Genomic DNA, 23673 nt, shown 5'->3' on the forward strand with positions numbered 1-23673 from the left:
AACTGTTTTTTTCTGTGACTGAATGTTTGGAAGACACTACTTTATCCAAACATCCTGGGTCAAAATTATACATACAGTAAACCTAATATTTGGATACACATTCCTTAAGACTACCTTTAAAAGCCAACAAAAAAGCCAACAACAATGTTTAAAACTCACTTTGACTTTTGACCAAATTGCATCCAGAATTTTCTCTCCTGGCTGACAGTTTGGGGCTGTGCTCAGTTGTAAGGTACGGATCTTTCCTTATTAGTCATTATTCTGACTAATTTTTTCAATGTTCAGTGATCTTTATCATTTATCATTATCACATGTAATAACATGTTTTCTTATTTTAGAAAAATCAGTGATAGATTGAGAATAGCAGCAATGTGATTACAAATCATCAAAAGAAAGTACTGCTTAAATTCCTAGTATGAAATCTGAGTAAGCTGTGCACCTCACTTTCAGATGGAAGCCTTGAGGCTGTAGTCTGGCTGTCGCCATTTTGCATCTACTTAACATTGGTTAAATAAGCTCTTCTGTCACCAAGTTCTACCCATTTACACCAAGTGTTTGCCCTCTACTCATTATACCTTAGCTAGCATCAACTACAACTGAGTTCTACAATTAAATATATAATTTATAACTTTCTGATTTGACAGAATCAACAAGGAAGTAATACATCTAATAGTTAAGGTAATAGGCTATATGGCCAAAAGTATTTGGACACCTGACCAGGAGCTTGTTGAACATCCCACTTTTAAATTAAGTGATTACTATGTCATTTGTATGGCTGGGAACTGATGTTGTTCAAGAAAGCCTCACATGATGTTCCAGTTCATTCCAAAGCTATTTAGTGGGGCTGTAGCAATAATTGCTGTCCTTTAACCTCGAAACAGGTGCTCAGCCCTTCCCTGACCTTAGGCTGTGCTGTTTTTCAGTTAATCTGTCTGAAACAGGTTGTTGTTACACCTGCAGTGCCCACATCTGTCCTAATCCTGCCCCCTGGTTCCTAGGCTGTCACAAAGGCTTGTGGAATGCAGAGGATCCAGTTCCCATTTATCTTGTATACTGCCAGTTTTTTATAACATTGTCCTCTCAATGTAGCTGACTTGGTTGTCACTAAGTCAGTTACAAAAATCCAGAATTTGATTATGTAGCATGGCAGGTTTACCACTAAGCAATGAAAGGACAGGAGAAACATGTAATTTCTAAAGATAAAGTTGTGAAATATGAATGAGGCTGTGACACCCTAGAGAGCATGTGGCCAGATGACGTTATGATGGTCAAGCTTATGAGCTTACATTAATGTTAAGCTATACTTAGCTTGTAATGACCACATATTTTAGCTCCTCTGAGCTACTATAGCTGACTCTGAGGCTTAGTTTTACCTGCCAGTTTTCCTGTGTGCACTGGTATGGACAAGCTGTTCTACAAAGTGATGTAAGCAGTGCTGCAGTAGTAAGCCAAAAAAATGTCAGTCAACCGAAGAAGATGGGTACATTATGTGCTGCTATTTGCTAACAAACAGAAGCTGGCATGTAACATTCCACTGGGAAAACTTCTTTTATATTTAATGGCCAATAAAGGCACACTGAATTAGAAAACACAGAATGGTATGGTTACAAATGGGAGTCAGTAATTGTACACCTTAAAAACATTTATTAAAGCTGCTGCTACAATCACACCAGCAACACACACACGAAGACAGAACCATGCCAGTGTCACTGCTGTACGGAGAATAGTTCACAACCCAAATATTATTTGGTGAGTGATGGCCTTACAGTGTGTCCCTCACCATTTATGGACGGTTACAGGGTGATCAGTATTATGTATAGCAGCAAATGGGCTACAGACAGTAACTGTATACCTCATGTATCTATAGGAAAGCACAAAGCAATTCAGATTGTTAATTTTGGTGGTGCTGAATGTTCTCTGATGTATTATAACTTTGTAGCATAACCTCCTCATCCTTGCTAGGGATTATAATTGACTATAGCTGAGGACTTCTCTGTGCTCTGTACTAAACTTAGTTAGGAGTACACACAGTAGTGGTTTCTTTGGTAAGGTAAAAAAGAACCACCGAAAACGAGTGCTGAATTAGAAGCTGTTGAAGTAGGTTGCAAGTAGGCTTTACACCATCATGGGCTGTTCTGGCACCAAGGATGTTGCCTAATTGTTAGACAAACTGATGGCAGCTTTTATTGGGTAAAGCAACAGATGGGGGACAATCCCAGGGTCATTAAGTGTATACCTACCAAGTGCACCTGTTGGGAGGTAGGTAGGTGTTCTTGGTAAACAAAAGGGAAGCCTAATAGCAGATGTAAACTGCTAAAATAAAATAAAAGAGCAAATAAAGTAAGTACATTTGATATAATGTAAAACATGTTATTGCTACGTTGAGGTAAAATGCTAAGACAAGCGAAAACCCCTGGGTTGCCACTGCACAGGTGAGCTACACCGTCGCCGGCTGTGATTGGACAATAAGTGCTTTGTTTTGATTGGCTGTTCCTTCTCTGTGTTCACTTTCTATTCGACTACGAAGCGCTACTTCACAACAGGTAAATGTTACCTGATTGACAGAAGGAGAATTCGGGATTTACCTCACAACTGGACTAAAGGACGTCGAGTGTTATAACGTTTACTCGCGCTGGTAGTTGTTAATATTTTATGTTTTATAAAAGGTTTTTATAAAATAAACATGACAAGCATAGGACTAGCTGTGAGCCCCCCAAACACGGAGGAAAGAGCGGTTTTTACTCAGTTGAAACCCGTGAGGATGTCGAACGCTGACGGAGCTGAGGATTCATCCGTCTTCGAGGACGTTAAACCCACGGTGAGAGTCACAGAGTTTAAAGAAACAAGCTCCTAATGCTGAATGAACACATATAATGTAAATTAACTCTCAGGTATTAAATACACGCATACAGTACCGAATTAAGACATCAAAAGCATGCATCATACATACTACTGTTGTATCTGGGACACTGAGTCAGCCAAATTCAACACTGAATTTACTGTGCACGCCACAAACTCCTTTTTTAATCTTTCAGTCTCCTGAAACAGCAGTGAAATATAAGTAATTTGTGCAGATTTAGGATTTTAAGGGGTTAAACAACTAATCTTGACTTAATATTTCATTTCTTATTAGAAAACTTCACAGAAAAGAATCACAGGTTGAGTACATGTCAGACAACTGAAATGGAAATGAAGGCGGCCTGTTGATTATGGGACTTTTCATTCGCACGAAAGGGTTTTGCATAATATTGGGGCAAATTTACAGAATAAACAGAATTTTAGTATATTATTATTTTTTTACTGTTTTATAGATGTAGTATATTTACTATTATTTAGAAAAAAAACATTGTTGATGAATGAGTATAATTTATTTGTAAAAAAAAAAAATAAAAAAAATTACTTATTCTCAAAGCAATGCATTACATGTGGATAAAATAAAGTGTATGTACATGTTATAATGCACAATGTATTATATACTTTTAATATGTTTGTATTTTAATAAGTGTGTGTACCTGAAGTACTGACTGCAAGTGGCGTATGAAAAATCTAATCTAATCTAATGTCAATAGCAATTAGTTCTTTATAAAACTATAATGTCAGAAAGGGATTGTTTGCATGGTTTTGCTTTTTAATATTATAGTTCTTGTAATAATAATAATATATAATTATTACTATTATTAAATACTTACTATTATTAATATTATAGTTCTTGTAATAATAATAATAATAATAAAATAATAATTGTGGTTATTTATAATATGGAAAGACTGAAATACAACAAACAAATGCTATAAATCAAACTTTTTTATTGCTGTTTTTGAACCTGCTACATAATGGAAGATAGGGCTACACAATAAACTGTAGATTAAATGTGATTTACAGTTTTTAAGGTGACTTTAAAAATATTTAAATGTTAATTTATTGTATTAATCTTATTGCTAATATTAATAGTTCATTTGTGTATTTGTTTTTGCAACAATAATTAATAATAATAATAATAATAATAACAATAATAATAATTGCTTAAAATATTGAGTGGTTAAACAAAAAAAGTGAATGGGGTAAAAACAGGGGCAGTGATATTTTGTATATGATTTGCTTTATTTAGATTTTCATTTCATTTTCATCAACCACTTTATCCTGGTCAGTGTCATGGCACCCAGTTTCACTGGGAAACACTGAGCACATGGCAAGTATACCCTGGAAAAGGCACCAATCCATTGCAGGGCTTCGGCCACCCAAAACCCCACCCCTTCTTCCCCCCAGGTGGTGGGTTAGTGTAATAGACCACTGTGCCATTTAAGTGTCCCACTATTACTGTTACCATTTTTATTATTAGTAGTAGTTTTAAACCAATGGTGTCCCCATTGGAGTATCAGTATCAGACCAGATACTGGCCTAAATGCAATACTGGTTTTGCATTTAATTTGACATGTTTTCCATATTTTCTAAATGCATTCAGACATTTAATAAACATAGGACACAAACTATATCAAGGCCTTTACTAGTTTACTTTAAACGTTATGGATAACTTGATTGTAAAGTGCACGTTCAGTAACTGTATCAGTGTTAATACAAAATAGTTTAAAATATAAAATAAACAGCTTAAAGATACTTTTAATGTGTGTGCTTTATTTTGTTAGTTTATTTGTAAGGCGTTAATGCATTGCGTTTGGTATGTTCTCCCCATGTATTCACAGGGTTTCTCCAGAAACTATTATTTACCTTCACAAGCCTTAAACACACAAAAGTTGGATTGGCTTCTATAAGTTGCTTTTAGGTCTGACTGAGTGTGTGCATTGGTGAGCATGTGATGCTCTGGGGTGGACTGGCTCGCTCTTCAGGGGGTATTCCTGCTTTGAGCTAAATCTGAATTTTTTCGCTGCAGACCTGAAAAAAATTGTTTAAACCTTGAAACAAAAAAATATGAAACAAATGTCTCTACAGTTTTATGTAGCTAATACACTAACACCAGTCTATAAGGAACTGCAGTTTTAGGCTTATTTGGCTAAACTTGGAACCTTTTAATAGTTGAATAATTAACACAAATTTCAAATCAATACATTTAAATTACAGATCCAGTAGTCCAGAGTTAATTTTACAAGAGTTACAATTATTAGTTTAGAGTTAATAATTCAGCTCTTTCAATCCATTGACATGCATGTAATATACAATTTGTTGTCAGGGCTATTTTTTATTTTAAGTGCAATAAAGGTAATCACAGTTCCAAGTTTAAACAAAGTACTTACAATTATTTTAGAAATTACTGAAAAGAGAAAAAAAGCACCAATCAGCATTAAAATTAACCAGCCCTTAACGAACTAGATAACCTCTAATTGTCCGCATGACCCTAAGTTGCACACCATACAAATGCTAATTATAACGTAAAGCATATTTTGTGTTAAAATAATTGTATGCTGTGACGTTTGTGAGGAATAATGACATCAGCAGACAACAATATGTGATTCAGCTTGTTAAAAAATAAACACAAAGGCGGCAGCAACTCTTTTAAACGTCTTTATATAGACCTATGTTGTGAGCGAGAACTTAACTTGCAAGAAGTTAAATATATACCTACCTATATGTAAACAACTTTTGTGCCTTTTGCTTTTTATAATAAAATGCACTCTTTGTGATAAAGTTTTAGTCATGGGAAAGTGGATCCTGTGTTCATGACATGGTAATGACATAAGTATGCTGGTAATAACTTAACTGTTGTTTTTTCATTTGGCAGTTCTGACATTTGTATGTACTTTATGTAGTGGTAACAAAATGTCACTGAAACATTACGGCTTTTCGACACGCTAAATATAGTACAGTGAGTTAGCCTGTCATATTCTGTTTATTTTCTAAATACAGCTGTGTATTTTTTGACCAGATACAGGTCCAGTTGAATGTAGAATCAATTACATCAAATATGTTTGCTTCTTCATAGACACATATCTACACAACACTGTGTTGTGTCATGCCAATATAATTTTTATCCTCCGTTTGAACACAGTGTGCACGTCAGTATTTATGCTCTGTGTCCTGCATATCAGCCAAAATGGCAACTTTACAAGTCAGTGTTCTAAAAAGCTGAAACAACTGTTATCTGTTTTCCCTGAAGCTATAAAACATTATTTTGGTTTCAAAGGTTCTGTTTTCCTTCTCTGCCATTCTCTTTGTGCTCTTATTGCACAGCTTAACAGACAAGGTGCCTATCAGTGTGCTTTTATGGGGAATTGCAGATAAATCACCATCTTTCTGCATTCCTGTTGGCCATAAAGAGCCATTTGAAAAGAGACAAGAGAATTTGTTTTGTAATTAGAAAAGAGGCCTTTGGGTTGTTGGGTCTTGCCATGTAAATGAGGCTTCTTCTGCTGTCTAGAACAGAGAGATCTGGAACTGCAGTTGTAAATTGCCACATTTTTGCATTTAATTAGCTTCAGCCAGGTGCTTTTATTCCCCCCACATTCTAAAAATATGGTAAAGGCGGATTGGCCCCTAGGTGTACGTGAGTAAGCAAATGTGTAATGCCTTGTGATTGACTGGCACCCCATCCAGGACATGTTCCTGTGGCAAAATTATTAAATTATTTGAACTAACTAAATCTCACCCCTAAAGCCACAGTATGTAACTGAGACATTTAAGAACCTATAAACCTTAAGCTGAAAAGAAAGAAATGTTTGTAGCTTCCATGGTCCAGCACTAATTAATATGACTGTTGCAGGCGTCAAATTAATAGATATTAATATAATTATCAATTAAGGCTTAAGGTTGGGGCTTCAGTATGTGATTAACCATGATGTTTGGGTGCAAAAAAGTCCTGTCAAATCTGATGCCACAGCTCTTGGCATCTCCGTGCTATAACATACACCTTCAATAATTATTTACCCTATAATCGAGTATGGTTGTAGTTTCTTTTTTCTCTCTCATATTCACATGCGCTTAATTTTTCATTCGTTATCAGCATGTGCCATACACAACCGCACAGTTGTAAATCTCTTTCAATGATTAACTTGCAGGATCTTGGGCCAGGGTTCAGGAGCCGTCGGTTTCCCTGAAAAAAAAACCCAGTGAACAGAGGCCTTAGGCCATGCTGCTTGAAGCGGGAACAAAGAATTTGGGCCATAGAGGGGGCACAGCCAAGGTCACTCTTTCTTTTTTCATATTGCCAAATTTGAAATAAGAATCAAAGTAATTTTACAATAATTAGAAAGTTTTACCTTTTGGCGGAATGGAGGGGCAGATTTGCTGCTATAAACAGCATAAAATGACAGCATTATATGGACATCTACATGTATGAGGTGCTGTGTGTGAAGATATTTAGTCTTTATTTGAACAGAACAGCAGCCGTTTATTAATGTTGACATAGTCAGCATAATGTGAACAAATAGCTGTACACATACATTATGTTGAGATGCTTGTTCTAGCGACTGTCAATGCTCTAACAACCAAAAGCAGCTGGTGAGCTTTTTAAACAAATCAGACTTTTTGAGGGCTGACATTTTAGTTTAAATGTAAATAAGCTAACCATGGGGCAGAACGTGTTCCTGATGTTACTGGTAATTATTCCTAACCTGATCAATGTACACTATATGGCCAAAAGTATTTGGACACCTGAACATGAGCTTGCTGGGCATCACATTCCAAAAACCAATGGTATTAAAATAGAATTACCTCTGTGTGATCTAAGGCTTCTCACATGACTTTGAAGTATATATGTGTGCCATTTTAGTTAAAAGAGCATTTGACCGTTCACTGATGTTGGTCAAGAAAGCCTCAATTTATTTTCCAGTTCATTCCAAGCTGTCTAGTGGGGCTGAGGTCAGGGCTCCGTGCAGGCCACTGGAGTTTTTTTAAATCAAGCTTTAATTCATGTCTTTATATACCTGGTTTAGTGCACAGGGGTACAGTCGTGCAGAAACAGCAAAGGGCCTTTCCTAATAGTTAGAAGCTTTACTTTTTTATTTATTTGATTTATTACCCCTGTTAACAATTGTGTCTAAAACACATGAATTCAATAATTAGAAGAGGTGTCCAAATACTTTTGTCCATTAAGTGTGTTCTTTTTTGTTACTTAGGGGTTTGTTACTTGCCCATGCTTCTTATCTTATGTCATTGTTTTGGTTTTGCTTTTTGTTCCATTCCTTTGAGATTACCACACCTACAAAGTTTCTATTTACTTTTGTGAACTGGATGGCTGAGCAGGTCTGTTTAATAACATGTAGTGTTCACTATTAAAACGGCTCATGCTTGACCACAGCTTTTGAGAGTAGAGCTGCTCTTGAGTCATAGATTTTCTTTTCACAAATCTAGAGAGCAAACTTCAAAGGAATTGCAGAGGTTTATCCCTTTTGTTATGGTAGATCCTAACATTTCTCTTACAAAACCACTGTGGTAAAAAGAGTGAAAAATATAGTTGATGTATTTGTATAGCTATCTTTCTTACATGCTTTTTAATGTATTCCTTTTAGAACTCAATGGAAATGGATAAATACCTGCCCCAAAATGGGCCTTTGCCACCATCAACCCTTTTAGACAAAAAGTACCGTCGAGAGAGCGCCTCCGTGGTGGATGAGTATTTCGCAGACGAAAAGCCTGCCCCTTACAGCCTAAACATCAACGTCATCCTACCAAACACAACACACCTCCGCACAGGCTTGTACCGTCCAACCAAACCGATGGTGCCTCAGGTCAAAACAGAGCCTGGGGTTGAGCCATCCTGCAACATCCAGACGCTTCCCAACTTTACGTCTGTTTTCAGCATGCCGCAGTCTGTCGACAGCCTGTTCATCAAGCCAGAGATGGGCACTACTGACGAGCTCCACATTAACTCACAGCAGCCACAGGTCTATCAGATGGCTATCAGCAGCAGCAGTCTCAACTCAATGACTTTCTCCAACACCCAGTGTGTTAATGGAGCCGGCAGGACCATGCTTAACCTGAATGCCGTGGCACTAACCACACCATCGGGCGAGTTTGTAATACCGGAGCAGTTCTATCCACAAGCGCAGCCTCACAGCCTGCCACCGTCACCACCCAACTCGCAGCCGGGAAGCCCTGAGAATCAGGCCGAGCTTATTAACACGGCCACTCTTCCACCACCTTATCAGACCCAAGTGGGTGTAAAGGTATCACAGATGACCCCTCACTCTGTGCTGATGACTCACGGACAGGGCGTTCTCACCGGGCCCAGGTACAACCGAAGGAATAACCCCGAGCTGGAGAAGCGAAGGATCCACCACTGTGACTTTCCAGGTGACCTAGTGTGATGACTTTATGAACTTTTGAATGAGATTTTTGAGACAGACACAAGGTGTGGCTTAATACCTTTCCTTATTTTAGTGCATTCTTTTCTCTTCACAGGATGCACCAAGGTTTACACAAAGAGCTCCCACTTGAAAGCACACCAAAGGACACATACAGGTAAGAACCAAAAATGACACACACAAACCTGAATAGCTGCATTTAAGGCAGTTTTAACTGTCTGACCACATGCAATGTACCCTGAAAACAAAGCCTTTAGATTTACAACAGAGAACATGGCCTGGGGAAGTGCTGAAAAGAATGAAAGGACAAGGGTAAAGGGAGAGATGAATTGACTCTCGTTTCTTACTTTTATGCACATTGTGTCTGCGTGCCTGTACAAGCCTTGCACGCTTCCCCAAGGGGAGATCTGCAAGTCGCAGAGGAAAAACCTGTTCCTCCTGCTTTTTCTTTGCTTAATTTGGGAAAAGAGCAGTGAGAGAACACTGCAGTTTCACAGCGCTTGGCTCTGTAAGGTGAAACCCAACAGTCCCACCGCTACTTAAATTTAGAACTCCCCCAATTCTCAAGTACAGGACTCGGACTTGAGCAAAATAGACCCCAGTAAGGCACAACAACTGTCTTGGGTTGTAAAGCACCTCCCAGCCTATTGTCTATTTGTTGCCCGTCTTTTGGTCCTACTATGTGAATGGTAACTGGTATGAGGGGATTCTTCTCAGCCTAAGGCTGTGTTGCTTTGTTATGGTTAATGACAGAAGCTAGGGGCTAAGGTTAGAGCTTTTAAGAAGATTGTCTGAATGATTTGTCATACCCTTATTCAAGTTTTGTGGATGGGATGACAACCTGGACAAGCCGGTATTTGAATTTTCCTAGTTGAATGAACTGTCAAAACACAAATTACACTCTTAGAAAAATAATTAAAAGCTAACCCAGAAAGTTCAAATTTTGCAGTGCCCTAGGGGAGTTTCCCACCATACAAGATAAAAGTAAAAGAGAAAGTGAGAGGCCTAAAACATCAAAACTGATAACAGATGTGTTAGCAATAATATAATCAAACACTGGGAAAATCTGACACAATCGACAAGAAATTGGTAGCAAAAAGTTAGGGTAGGTCAAATCCCATCTCTACATGATATAGTCATTTGTGATCGCTGGCTAGGTTTGTTTACTATAGTGCTAAATTTAATTTATTTTAAATAACCACTTTATTATGGTTAGGGTCACAGAATTGGGCGCAAAGCAGATACACATCCTGAACAGGGTGTCAATTAATTGCAGGCCACCACACCTCATGCATTCACTTACACCAAATGGCAACTCAGAGCAGGCAATTCAATCAACATTTCTGACAAACCCGACCAAAGTATAAAAAACTTCTCATGGAAGAGACTGGAAATGAGGGTCGAACCCAGGACCTAAGGAACATGATTTTCCTGTAATACACCTCCATGTTAATTGTTAGACTCAAACTATTTTTGCCATAACACAGCCACATTTGCTATGCTTATAGCCATGGGACTTGAATATAAAGGTCTGTGCATCTGGTGTACAGGTGGAACCCTACAAGCACTTCCTGAGATTGAGATTATTTCATAAAATGGTTGTTACATATCCACACATCTTTAAGAACAATGCTAAGATGTATCTCACTGTGGGTGAGGCTTTTCTTTTTCAGCATATAATAAACAGGTTTATCATTTGCATAGTTGTCTCTTGCAGACATCAAGATCAAGATAACCTTTAGTCCTAGATGACCCTGTCATAGATTCATAGCACATCATAACTTCTGGAACATTCAGTGCTAATAACAGAATCACGCTTTTAATTTATTATGCTCATCATGCCCATGGCCTGCCAATTTTTTTTGCTGCCAGTGTTTCCAGTAGAACTGGTTACACCACAACACTGAACAGGATAAAGAGGTTGATGAAAATGAAATAAAAAACAATAAATGTGTCTGTTAAACCTTAGCAGGAATGGTATGTACATTTAAGGCATTTAGCAGACACTTTTATCCGAAGTGGTTTACAATTGGGACAGTATACAGTCCAAGCAGTGTTGAGGGTCCAACAGTGGTCTAGTATCCTAACCGCTGAGCTACCACTGCCCTGCTGCTTTTGGTTATCGATACCCAAAGTAATTAAATAAAATATACTTATATATAATACTTGCTATAATGTCGTCTAGACCCATATTCAACAGAAACAGATTTATTTAAACTGAAATCTCTGCAGCAGCATGAGCCAGCTCTGTAGTCAATTTTTTTCCTGCTACTGATCATCACAATAAAAAGCACTTATTAAAACTCAACCATTCAGACAAAAACACTCGGTTCACATCAGCTTCTTACCCTAACATCTGTATGTTGCAGCATAGTTTATGATGCAGACCACGCATTGTTTTTTCAAAAATTACCCATCCAGTTTCTGAGTGCCTGAGCCCAATGTAGCCTCTGTTCTATGATCCAGGAGTGAAACTTGATGCTACCTCAAGGTTTAACTTGTTGTGCATTCTAGATTGTGGCACATTAAAATCTCAGAAGGAATATATATACAGTGTATCACAAAAGTGAGTACACCCCTCACATTTCTGCAGATATTTAAGTATATCTTTTCATGGGACAACACTGACAAAATGACACTTTGACACAATGAAAAGTAGTCTGTGTGCAGCTTATATAACAGTGTAAATTTATTCTTCCCTCAAAATAACTCAATATACAGCCATTAATGTCTAAACCACCGGCAACAAAAGTGAGTACACCCCTTAGTGAAAGTTCCTGAAGTGTCAATATTTTGTGTGGCCACCATTATTTCCCAGAACTGCCTTAACTCTCCTGGGCATGGAGTTTACCAGAGCTTCACAGGTTGCCACTGGAATGCTTTTCCACTCCTCCATGACGACATCACGGAGCTGGCGGATATTCGAGACTTTGCGCTCCTCCACCTTCCGCTTGAGGATGCCCCAAAGATGTTCTATTGGGTTTAGGTCTGGAGACATGCTTGGCCAGTCCATCACCTTTACCCTCAGCCTCTTCAATAAAGCAGTGGTCGTCTTAGAGGTGTGTTTGGGGTCATTATCATGCTGGAACACTGCCCTGCGACCCAGTTTCCGGAGGGAGGGGATCATGCTCTGCTTCAGTATTTCACAGTACATATTGGAGTTCATGTGTCCCTCAATGAAATGTAACTCCCCAACACCTGCTGCACTCATGCAGCCCCAGACCATGGCATTCCCACCACCATGCTTGACTGTAGGCATGACACACTTATCTTTGTACTCCTCACCTGATTGCCGCCACACATGCTTGAGACCATCTGAACCAAACAAATTAATCTTGGTCTCATCAGACCATAGGACATGGTTCCAGTAATCCATGTCCTTTGTTGACATGTCTTCAGCAAACTGTTTGCGGGCTTTCTTGTGTAGAGACTTCAGAAGAGACTTCCTTCTGGGGTGACAGCCATGCAGACCAATTTGATGTAGTGTGCGGCGTATGGTCCGAGCACTGACAGGCTGACCCCCCACCTTTTCAATCTCTGCAGCAATGCTGACAGCACTTCTGCGCCTATCTTTCAAAGACAGCAGTTGGATGTGACGCTGAGCACGTGCACTCAGCTTCTTTGGACGACCAACGCGAGGTCTGTTCTGAGTGGACCCTGCTCTTTTAAAACGCTGGATGATCTTGGCCACTGTGCTGCAGCTCAGTTTCAGGGTGTTGGCAATCTTCTTGTAGCCTTGGCCATCTTCATGTAGCGCAACAATTCGTCTTTTAAGATCCTCAGAGAGTTCTTTGCCATGAGGTGCCATGTTGGAACTTTCAGTGACCAGTATGAGAGAGTGTGAGAGCTGTACTACTAAATTGAACACACCTGCTCCCTATGCACACCTGAGACCTAGTAACACTAACGAGTCACATGACATTTTGGAGGGAAAATGACAAGCAGTGCTCAATTTGGACATTTAGGGGTGTAGTCTCTTAGGGGTGTACTCACTTTTGTTGCCGGTGGTTTAGACATTAATGGCTGTATATTGAGTTATTTTGAGGGAAGAATAAATTTAAACTGTTATATAAGCTGCACACAGACTACTTTTCATTGTGTCAAAGTGTCATTTTGTCAGTGTTGTCCCATGAAAAGATATACTTAAATATCTGCAGAAATGTGAGGGGTGTACTCACTTTTGTGATACACTGTATATATATATATATATATATATATATATATATGTACAACATATAACATATATAATCTTCAATATTTTATATATTACCAATATTTCTTAATATTGAAATATTTAAAAATGCTAAATGTAACACTAATTGTTATTTAAAAGGTTTGCCTAAGTAATAATAGTCTCTGCATAATAATTAATATCTCTACATTATCATGTGCTCGGTATATAACACATTTCATAATACAGCTGTCCAAGGTTTATTTCTCTTATGCCCAGTGGTTCCGAAATAGTCTCCTAACCTCACATAGTGAGTGAACTAATGACACCCTCAGCCACCACCATGAGTATGTCAACATGTTCTAAAACATTTTTATAAGACTAGGTTTAGTTTGTTTAAACAATCATATTGCCTTAGTGACAAGCTTGTTGGCCACCCTTGTCAAACAGAAGAAGCTGTAAAATGTTATGTTAATACAAGTATCTGCTTTTTTCCCTCTAATATTCTCCAACAAAACCTCAATGAGACCTTTATCAAAACCAGTAAATACAAGTATATAGTTGTAAGACTACACTATCGACAATTTTTTTTATATCCCATTTCCACTTAGGTGTATATGTGTACATATACCTGTGTAAAACGGCTGTAAAACGCTTTAGCAAAAATGAATTAACCCTTGCACAACCTAATCTAATAGGTGCTTTTACAATAGCTATGTAGTTCCTTTCAAGGACTGTTTGTGTTGCAATTTGAGAGAAAGAAGGTCATGTTAATGGTTTTGACCCTATGAGCAGGTCTATGGTTTAAACAAATACACCTGCTGACACCAACCACCGTGGCCAATGGGCCAGCCTGCTCTGCTATTTCTCATGTTAACATTTCACCCCTGGGGCACCAGTCTGCTCTTGTTCTTAATCACAAAGCTATTATTGCTCCTTTTTTTTGAACACTGGAGTCACAAGAATCAAATTATCAAATTTCTTTTCAACTCTTATTTAAATCACAGTATTTTACTTGTTTTTTACTTATTTTACTTGACTTTGTTAAATGACTTCTTGGAACCTAAAGGGATCAACTCAAAAGTACTGTTCTTTCATAGAGCTCTCTATGAAATTCGATGCTATCAACTCATTTCAAATAGCAAAAAAAAAACAGGCATAATAATACTTATAATTTTCCCATTGTCAATTCAGATCAGATGGATTTTTCTAGTAATACATATAGTTAGTTAAGGAAAATGAATAAAACTAAGCCAAAGTTGGTCAGATATGCTGATAATGTAATTAGAAAGCATTTGTTTTTCTTGGTTTTCTTCATTTTTAATATATAGCAAAGTACAACCATTTCTATTAGAGATTTGTTTTCATAATGTTAGTAAAACTTGTATAAGTGAAACCTCATTTTAACCCGATGGTCATTCTGTTTCAGGTGAGAAGCCATACCGCTGTACTTGGGAAGGATGTGACTGGCGTTTTGCCCGCTCAGATGAACTCACACGGCACTACCGAAAGCACACAGGAGCCAAGCCATTCAAATGTGTCGCATGCAATCGATGCTTCTCACGCTCTGATCACTTGGCACTCCACATGAAGCGCCACCAAAACTGAGAGACTTTCATTCTTCTTTTTATAATATTTTTATCATTAAGTATATATTTCTATTTCTTGAAAATGATCAAATAAACACCGAAAAGCTGCCAATTTGATCTGACCACTATAAGCCTAGTTGAATTGCTTTAGAGGAGGACCAGAAATGTTTTGGAATGACACCTACAGCAAATAGGCTTATTATTTGTAGATGTGTAACTGTATATAAACTGTATGTATAAGGATGCTTTCTGTGTTATACAAAGAATATTTTTAAATTGAATGCATTGCATTTTGTCTATAGGCAGCACGGTAGCGCTGTCGCCTCACAACAAGAAGGGCCTGGGTTTGATGCCCTGGCCGGGCGACCGGGGTCATTTCTGTATGGAGTTTGCATGTTGTCTCTGTGACTATGTAGGTTTACTTCAGGTGCTTCGTTTTCCTTCCACAAAATTGCCCCAAGTGTGTGTGTGTGTGTGAGCGACCCTGACCAGGATAAACTAGTGGTAAAACTGACATTGAATGAATGAATGAATGAATTTTGTCTATAAGGTTTCAGTAATGTTTAATAATATTATTAGGGTTTATGAAAGTGATTCCGTTCCGAGTTTGTATGCTTTTCCACATACCTTGATTACGTTTGTGGATTTCCATAGTTGATAAAACACGCTAGGTTATTGTTAAACTGATGGTCATTTCTAGCGTATGCTATTTATTTTGGACTTTTTCCCCCGTGTTTAAGAATCTTAACTTGTTTGCTAAGGAGTTATGATACCGCATTGAGCAATGTTTGTTTTTCTCAGACATTTGTATCCATAGAAACAAAGCATTTTATGGGTGGCTTGAGTAACAAAAGTATAGCTCTGTTTGATCACTAGTTTGGCAGTTCTTATCATCATATGCTGTATAAAAGAAACTATGTGCAGGATTTAAGCCAGCTAGGAACACTTTTGTTCCTACAGTGAAAATCCTTCGCAGGACGCTAGCAGATGATTTAAACAATCACCAATTAAAACTGTTAAAAACAATGTGTCCATATAAAAAGAACAACTATAAACGATTGTCTTCCCCACGGCTAAAGCTAAAACGACAGTTTATTTGACACCATAGTGCACTTCCAAAAACCGCAGCAAATTATCTGTAATTGTACTTAGAATTAGCATTAGAATTACTGAGAAATCTTGCACATGGCTTCAGTTGTGATAAATAAAGTATACTGTACTTATTGTAATAATTGATATGACAGGCCTTGTGAGTTATAAATGTTTGCTAGTCATCAAGTATAAAAACATTAGTAATTTATATTAATATTGGTGCCAAATAATTGTTGAAATGAGTATGTACAAAATAGATGTATTAAGAAATTGATAGTTTAGTAAGAACATTTCCTTCCAGTATGATTTTAATGAATTGTTTTGTAAAAACCGAATAGGACCTTTACCATTAATGAAGAACAAACCTTTTCTTTAACAAAGACAAATCTCACTTGATTTTAGTAGGTGTACCTGAGACTGTTTCTGAGCGCTACTTGCTTTTTGTCTCGACAGTTCATAAGCACTTCCTGCTCAAGTTCTCTGTGCTGATGTACATTTCCTTGACTTATTATGCCTATACAAAGGGAACTCTGATGCATCACAAGTTATTGTAAATAATGTTAAATTTAAGCTTGTAAATATTTTTTTCTTTAAATTTGATTGTTTTTAACATGAACAAAGGGGAGTTGTTTTGAAAAGTTCTGTATTGTCTGTCAGTTGGGTTAGAATCACCCAATAAGAATCATTTTTTTATTTTCATGTTTAAATACTTGAAATCTTAAGAATAAAAACACAAATCAAAATGATATGAGTGCTATTAATTATCTTTAATATAAGTTAATCCTCATGATTTTAACATTTTATAACTGAAATTGCTTCTTAGCAACTTCTTAGGCTTCCTTTAAGTAAATAGAATCGTTTCTGTGCAGGAATGTTTTAGTCAACATATAACACTATAACCTTCTAAATAATTTCAGTAAGTTAATGCATCTCTTTGTTTTTCTTTTTTTTAACAGGGGTCTGTTTTACCCTGTCATACCCATCGTAAGTTATTTAAGCTGACTTTATGGTAGATGTATTAATTTATCATTTATTTATTATAATTTGTAATAATAATATTATGATATCTAAGAGCTTTCTTCTCGCCACAATATCAATTAAAAAACAACTTGTAAACAAATGTGCAAAAATACCCCAAAAGCTCGTCTCTGTATGATCGCCACTGTCCAGATTTGTTTTCCTAGAATCTTAACTTTAACTGCTGGAGCTGTTTTTTAATTAGGTTTCTTAAGCATGTATTGTATTTCCAAAGAATTTTTGAGATCCTCACCAACATAATGAGCTTTCGATAGACTGATAGACTGTCTTTAAGGTAAAACCAGCTGAAGGTGATTATTACCTTGATTTAGATTTGATTCCAGAATATGAATGAGAAATAAAATATGATTTTATTTCATAACACTATGAATAACATTTTATAAATACTTGGTTACCTGAGTAAGACAATCCTGACCTTTTTAACCTTGTGGATATGAGAACAGTAAAGCAGTAAACCGGTTTGTGGAGAAGAAACACCTTGCTTAAATGAGAAAATAGCAGCAGTTTGAAAATAATACAGCTAGGTGGAGCTTGGCTTTAGCAGACATTGAAAATAATAATTATGTTGTCTGCCAGAATCATTTACTGATGTGATCCCCCAAACAATAAAAGGTGATTACTCAAGGGGGAGCCTCCCTTGTTGTTACAGTCATATATAATACACTGATACACTCTAATGTGTACAATAGAGAAATATGCCAAACCACTACACCCTTGTTGTTTTGCATTATTTTATAATTTTTTTCGTTCTTTCTTTTTTGACACATACCAGCCTAGGTACGTTTTTTTTTAAAGCTGGATCAAAACCCTTTGTCCTATCATCTGAAAGACAGGTCATAAGCTGTTCACTGTTCATTCCTGTTGGCTCATACCTGATTAGTGCAGCAAGAGAATCCAGTTAAAACTTGCCCACTTATTTTTTGTTATAAGCTTCAATGAACAAAAATAGCGCAATTTCAAAAGATAAAGATCATACAGGCAATTTAGAAAAGCCAGTCCATGTTTATCATTTGTTTTTGTGAGTTGCAGGGAAAATTGTTTGGTTGGAGAAATCCCACACTGTCCCTGGGAGATTAGCAAACATCCTCCACAAACAGTGGAGATGAGGATCAAACCCAGGTCTCCCAGGACCCATGTTGCTGTGTGGCACCCACTTCACCAGCTGAGCCACCATGCCCCACTGTTAAAGAACATATCTATATAAACTACATTCTGAAGACCAATGAGCTACCAGAACAAATTGAGAAAAGCGTTAAAGATATAGCAATCTATGCTGTTTTTTTAAGACTCAAACTCTGAACATTACCAGAGCACCATTAAATTCACTATCAAATAATAATGCAAAACTGTTCAGCAAAACTCAGTGATCAGTTAAGGGTGGCTTTTAAAGAATAAGCAAGTGGCCAATGCAAACTCTGAAGCAACTGGAGAGATCCACAGCACAGATAAGAGAATACGGCTATAAAACTTTAATCTGGACATTCCACAAACCTGAGCTTTCCTACAAATAGTTGAAAAGAAACTGTTGAAAACCTCATACTAATCCCAACTAAAAAGTTGTTACAGGGCGCCCAGGTGGCGCAGCAAGATATTCCGCTTGCAAACCAGCACTGATTTTCTGAACTCCTTGGTTCAAAACTTGGTGTTGCCACCGGTCGGCTGGGCGCCATCTGGCGGGCATAATTGGCAGTGCCTGCAGCAGATACTAATTGGCCACCTTATCTGCAGGGTGGGGGCCGGACTATGTGTGGGTGGGTGGGCCTTCATACGCTGTATAAAGACCCTGATTGGCGGAAGAGATGCCTGTGCAGAATGCATGGGCGAGAAGAGGAGGGCTGTGCATGTGTCGGAAGAGGCGTACAGCGACGTGCTCTCCTCGGATGCAATCTGGTATCTCTCAGCAGCGGAAGACAAAACTGAGTGCACTAAACCGGGAGGAAAATGGGGAGAAAATGCATTAAAAAAAAGTTGTTACAGAATAAGAAGTGATGACATGTTGGATGAAGCCAAATACTCTAAATAATATAATATATAATATTCTAAAGGGTCGGGGGTTAAATACCCGAAATTTACTTTTACATTTGTCACAATACAAATAAACCTTATTTGTTAAGGCCCAGTCAAAGGCCTTTACCTTCAATAGCTTGAATTTTAGACACTTTCAATGTTTGCTAAATGCCATAAATGTAACTAATGTAACTTAGATTTAGCATAAAAAACTTAAACTTAAGCCAGTAAAGCAACTTTTAAGTCACTGAAAACTTACATGGAGAAATTTCCACAGACACCGTCGTTTACTTCATAAAATAATAAACAACTTGTAATGAATAGTGAACGTTCTCTAAACCTAAATGCACCATCCCAAACTGCACACTACTGTACTACAAAATACATACTAATTAGTGTACTTCTACTTGTGTTGGTACTACACTGACTCACTACTTAGTGAGTAGAATCTGGATTGGGACGCAGCTCGAAATGTCAGTAAATCTCTAACCGCAGAATGATGTGTAACAACTGAGATAAGAGCTTTTTAATCACTCAGAAAATAGATTATATCGGTCCAAAGTAAACGCAAATGTGAAAAGAACATTGGTACATTGACGTTTCGACAAGTTTTTGGATTTAAGCTGTGTAAATATAAATAGAAACATATGGACACGACAAACTCATCGGCTCTGTCTTACCGTAACGTCATGAATATAGGAGCGTTAAGAATGGCGGAATTGGCTGCATTTCTTAGGGAACCCTTTTAAATGATCGTACTTCAATATATAGCATACTGGTTATGAGGTTTTTTTTAGAAACTCGTTCATACATTCTAATGTGTGTAAATGGGTTTAATATGCAATTATGATACATTTGAAACAAACAACTTTAACCTTCTGAAAACAGTGGCTTGAATGTCGAGCACCAGCATGGCAATAGCGCTCCCTTGTGGAGAGACGTAAATAACCGTGTGAGTGAGTTACAGGTTAGGCGCTATTTCATAAACCTTGTAAACCCTCTCAGAAAGCTCCTGATTTAGCTTGAAAACTTCTAGCTATGTGTTTTGGCTTTAAAGCGTTTTTTTTTACCAAACGTAGAGCAACTCTGAGCAAGAAAAGAAAGAGAAACACATTTACCTCAGTGAGGCGGAGGGGCTTCTTCAGGTAAAGATTGTGACTGGCTGTCAGCTTTCACCCCTCCACACACACACACACTAACGCGAACAAATGCTATTATGCTTATAAACATATATTTTATTTTATCATAATCTCTCTCACACACATACTTATTAACTTATTTGTTAATTATTGTTACCAAAGCCAGATTTTAGCATTTAAAGTGAGAACTGTCTGCACCCTGTGTGGTAAGTAACAGTGTCTAAATAGTATTATGATTTATAATTTTTATGATATTCTAAGAGAAAGAAAGAAAGAAAGAAAGAAAGAAAGAAAGAAAGAAAAAGAAAAAGAAAAAAGAAAGAAAAGATCAGAAAGTAATTAAAAGAAAATTCAAAGGAAACGCCCACAATTCTAAGAATGTTTTTTATAATTTGGTTACTAGAAGCAACTTTTTGCACTAGAAACCTTGATGCATACTTAATGAATAAAGAATCTTAGATCTGTAAAATGTTACTTAATGAAATGTCTCTTACATTAAATACTATTATTTAGAACAATAGGGAATACATCAGGTAATAACATACTACAATTTTAAAAAGAATCTACTGAATAATAAACTAATATCATATTAAAATAAAACCTCTAATTAAATACAAAAGTATCTGTTCCTAATGTTTCATTTGTTACCTATCATTAGCTAAACCAGAAGATCTTTGTTAACACCTAATATTTTTTTTGCAGTTGATTTACTGCTTCAAAAAATATACATATAATAGGAGATGGGTCTTGGCTGCAGGCAGGCCAGTCTATCACCCTCACTATCTAATTATGCAGCCTTGCTGTTATAACACAGATTGCAGATTGTTGTATGGTGTTATCATGTTAATATAAATATGGGCATGCTTGAATAAAAGGCTGCTAACAGATCAGACTGGTAGCAAGATACCTGTGATAAGCACCAAAACATCCCCATACAAGTTAGATCCTGAGTTCAAACTTTACTCTGCTCACAATCTGAATGAGAACATGACGGTTATTGTTCCATAATATTTCCATCAACAGTCTAAAAGATTGACTCGTCAAACCACAATACAGTATTCTACATTGTGCATCAGTCTATTTTAAGCTAGCTTAGACCTAATCGAACTAAAACTTAAAACTAATCGAATTTTATAATTATTTAAAACCATATAAAAATGAAATGACAAAGAGTTTGAACCAAAAACACTTTATTCTATAAAAGGTGTGGGTAATCACAACTGTACAGGGAAAACTTACTTTTAACACCATTTCTCACAGTATCAAAAAGCTTGTGTTCGCCTCACTAATCTTTACACATTTGTTCTGTACAAATACAAAAGGAAATAACATTAATTACTTTTATTATTATAATGATAACTGCATTGCACTGAGTAATATAGTACTGGCCCATAAGTTACTGCATTCAATATAAAATACCTATGAATCTGACCTTTAAAAAAAAGATTTAGATTGATGATAAGCACACTTGCATACACTCACACAAACCCAATATGTGTTTTTATATATTTTTTAAATTAGATTTTTGTTCAACTTATCAGTCAAAGTTAAAACAAGTAAACATGCTTGAAAAGATAGAACATAGATGATGACAAATTCAGTCGCGGAACATTAAACTTTAATATATAGGTAAATAGAACTTTACGGCATAAATTTAACTTATTTTAGAAAGAATTTCTAGGTTCTCAAGGGTATTTCTGTTTCACACATGGACTCAATGCACAGCATTTTATTTGTTCAAAGGTTGTCCTTTGATCTAGATGTAGGTTAATGATTTATTCTGCCTGTGCATCCAGAAAAAAATATAGACTCTATAAAGTCAGGTAGTAGCTGTGTTCGTGCAAGAACTGGCACACAAAATGCCAAGTTGTACTGTAAATGTAATGGATTATCACTGCTTACAGGCCACGTTTGTCAGAGCACCAACACACACTGACATGCTCATCAACTTCACTAAATAAAATCCGACCCTCCATGCAACACAGGAGTACAACACATCAGGAACGAAGAATAAAAAGATTTCAACACATCGTAGAACCAAAGAGAGGAAATAAAGAAGAAATATTTCACATTGTCTAGTCAGTGTTAAAAATAGAAATCCACCCGTTACGTTTATTCAGAATTTTGATTATATACAGTATGTACATTTATTTAATTATCCATATTATCTATATTCTATGAACAGTTTATAAAAAGAAAGGATCGCAATCAACTGCATATACTTTTCTAAAAAGATGTGCTTAGTAACATTTTGAGTTGAAGCAAGAGAATGATAGAAATCATTTGCACTGCTTTCCAGATGACAGATCGTGCCGTTTTTTTTTCCTTTCCTTTTTTATTTGCAAACATGCAGTCAACTCTTAAAGGCTGGATTTAAATAAGTGAATTTCTAGCTTCTGAAAACTGTAATGCACTCTTCTTAACCAAGCAGTTGAAATTCAGACCATAGCTGAGTGCTAGCGTTAGAAAATAACGTCCTCTCTGTACTGTTCGCATGGACTGTGCTCAACATTTCCAACAAACCTCCATCCAGCTGCATGGACTGAGATTGAGAAAGAAAAAGTTTTGCATAATCTAGTGAACCCAGGGCAGGAGCTAAAACTGCTCATTTAAGTTGTATAAAGGCTAAAATATGTTTTTGAGGGTGTCGCACCTTGTTAAGAGTCCCAACCCAGAACCCTGAGGAACTTCACAAAAGAGATGTGCAATTTTAAATTGCACATTTCCTTCAATTAAGGCTCCGAAGGGCTAATATGTGCCTAGAACACACTCCTAATAATACATCTCTGATTATGTACATCTTAGAAATGCACAGACATACACACGCACACACAAGATTACTGAGTTACTCATGTTCTCTCATTATCTTGTTTGGGTGAGAAAATCTATCTATCTATATTAAATAATGTTAAATAATGTCACTAAATAAAAGGGTTTAAAAAGAAAACTTTGAATACTGCAATCTTAGTAAGTTGCAATGTTATAATAGCCCAGTTATGGCTGTATCCAGAGTTGGGGACCTAAAAGTTGACTTGCTGTAAGCAGTCACAACTAGGCAGTCAATATAGATTTCGAAATGACCTTTGTGTATATATATATATATATATATATATATATATATATATATATATATATATATATATATATATATATACACACACACATATATATATATATATATATATATATATATATATATATATACACACACACATATATATATATATATATATAGCTAAAGCACATCTGCTGTATTTTACATCAGCTTATCACTATTTTAGACCTTAATTTAAACTTATTTGGATAAGCTGGAAAAGTTTGCATGTTTGCATTAATTTTATAGTCCAAGACACAAGCATAAAACGTCAAAGATTCAAGGGAGA

The 23673-nt window shown here is 36.6% G+C and overlaps 1 protein-coding gene across 1 annotated transcript; it reads left to right on the top strand.

Moving 5' to 3' along the window:
* The first annotated feature begins 2621 nt into the window (after window positions 1–2621).
* klf5l (Kruppel like factor 5 like) lies at window positions 2622–15033 on the top strand. Its single transcript, XM_063011764.1, has 4 exons — window positions 2622–2818; window positions 8460–9243; window positions 9352–9411; window positions 14855–15033. The coding sequence occupies exons 1-4, from the start codon at window positions 2684–2686 to the stop codon at window positions 15031–15033; spliced, it is 1158 nt and encodes a 385-aa protein (XP_062867834.1). The 5' UTR covers window positions 2622–2683.
* Window positions 15034–23673: the final 8640 nt, after the last annotated feature.

This window comes from Trichomycterus rosablanca, chromosome 16 (assembly GCF_030014385.1).
Source record: "Trichomycterus rosablanca isolate fTriRos1 chromosome 16, fTriRos1.hap1, whole genome shotgun sequence".
In the NCBI taxonomy this organism is placed as follows: Eukaryota; Metazoa; Chordata; class Actinopteri; order Siluriformes; family Trichomycteridae; genus Trichomycterus; species Trichomycterus rosablanca.

Bases quoted from the DNA above. Each gene is read 5' to 3' on its own strand.
- klf5l (XM_063011764.1), top strand. From the start codon at position 2,684: ATGACAAGCATAGGACTAGCTGTGAGCCCCCCAAACACGGAGGAAAGA. The intron at 2,819-8,459 runs GTGAGAGTCACA...TATTCCTTTTAG, and splicing joins TCGAGGACGTTAAACCCACG to AACTCAATGGAAATGGATAA. The intron at 9,244-9,351 runs GTGACCTAGTGT...TTCTCTTCACAG, and splicing joins CCACCACTGTGACTTTCCAG to GATGCACCAAGGTTTACACA.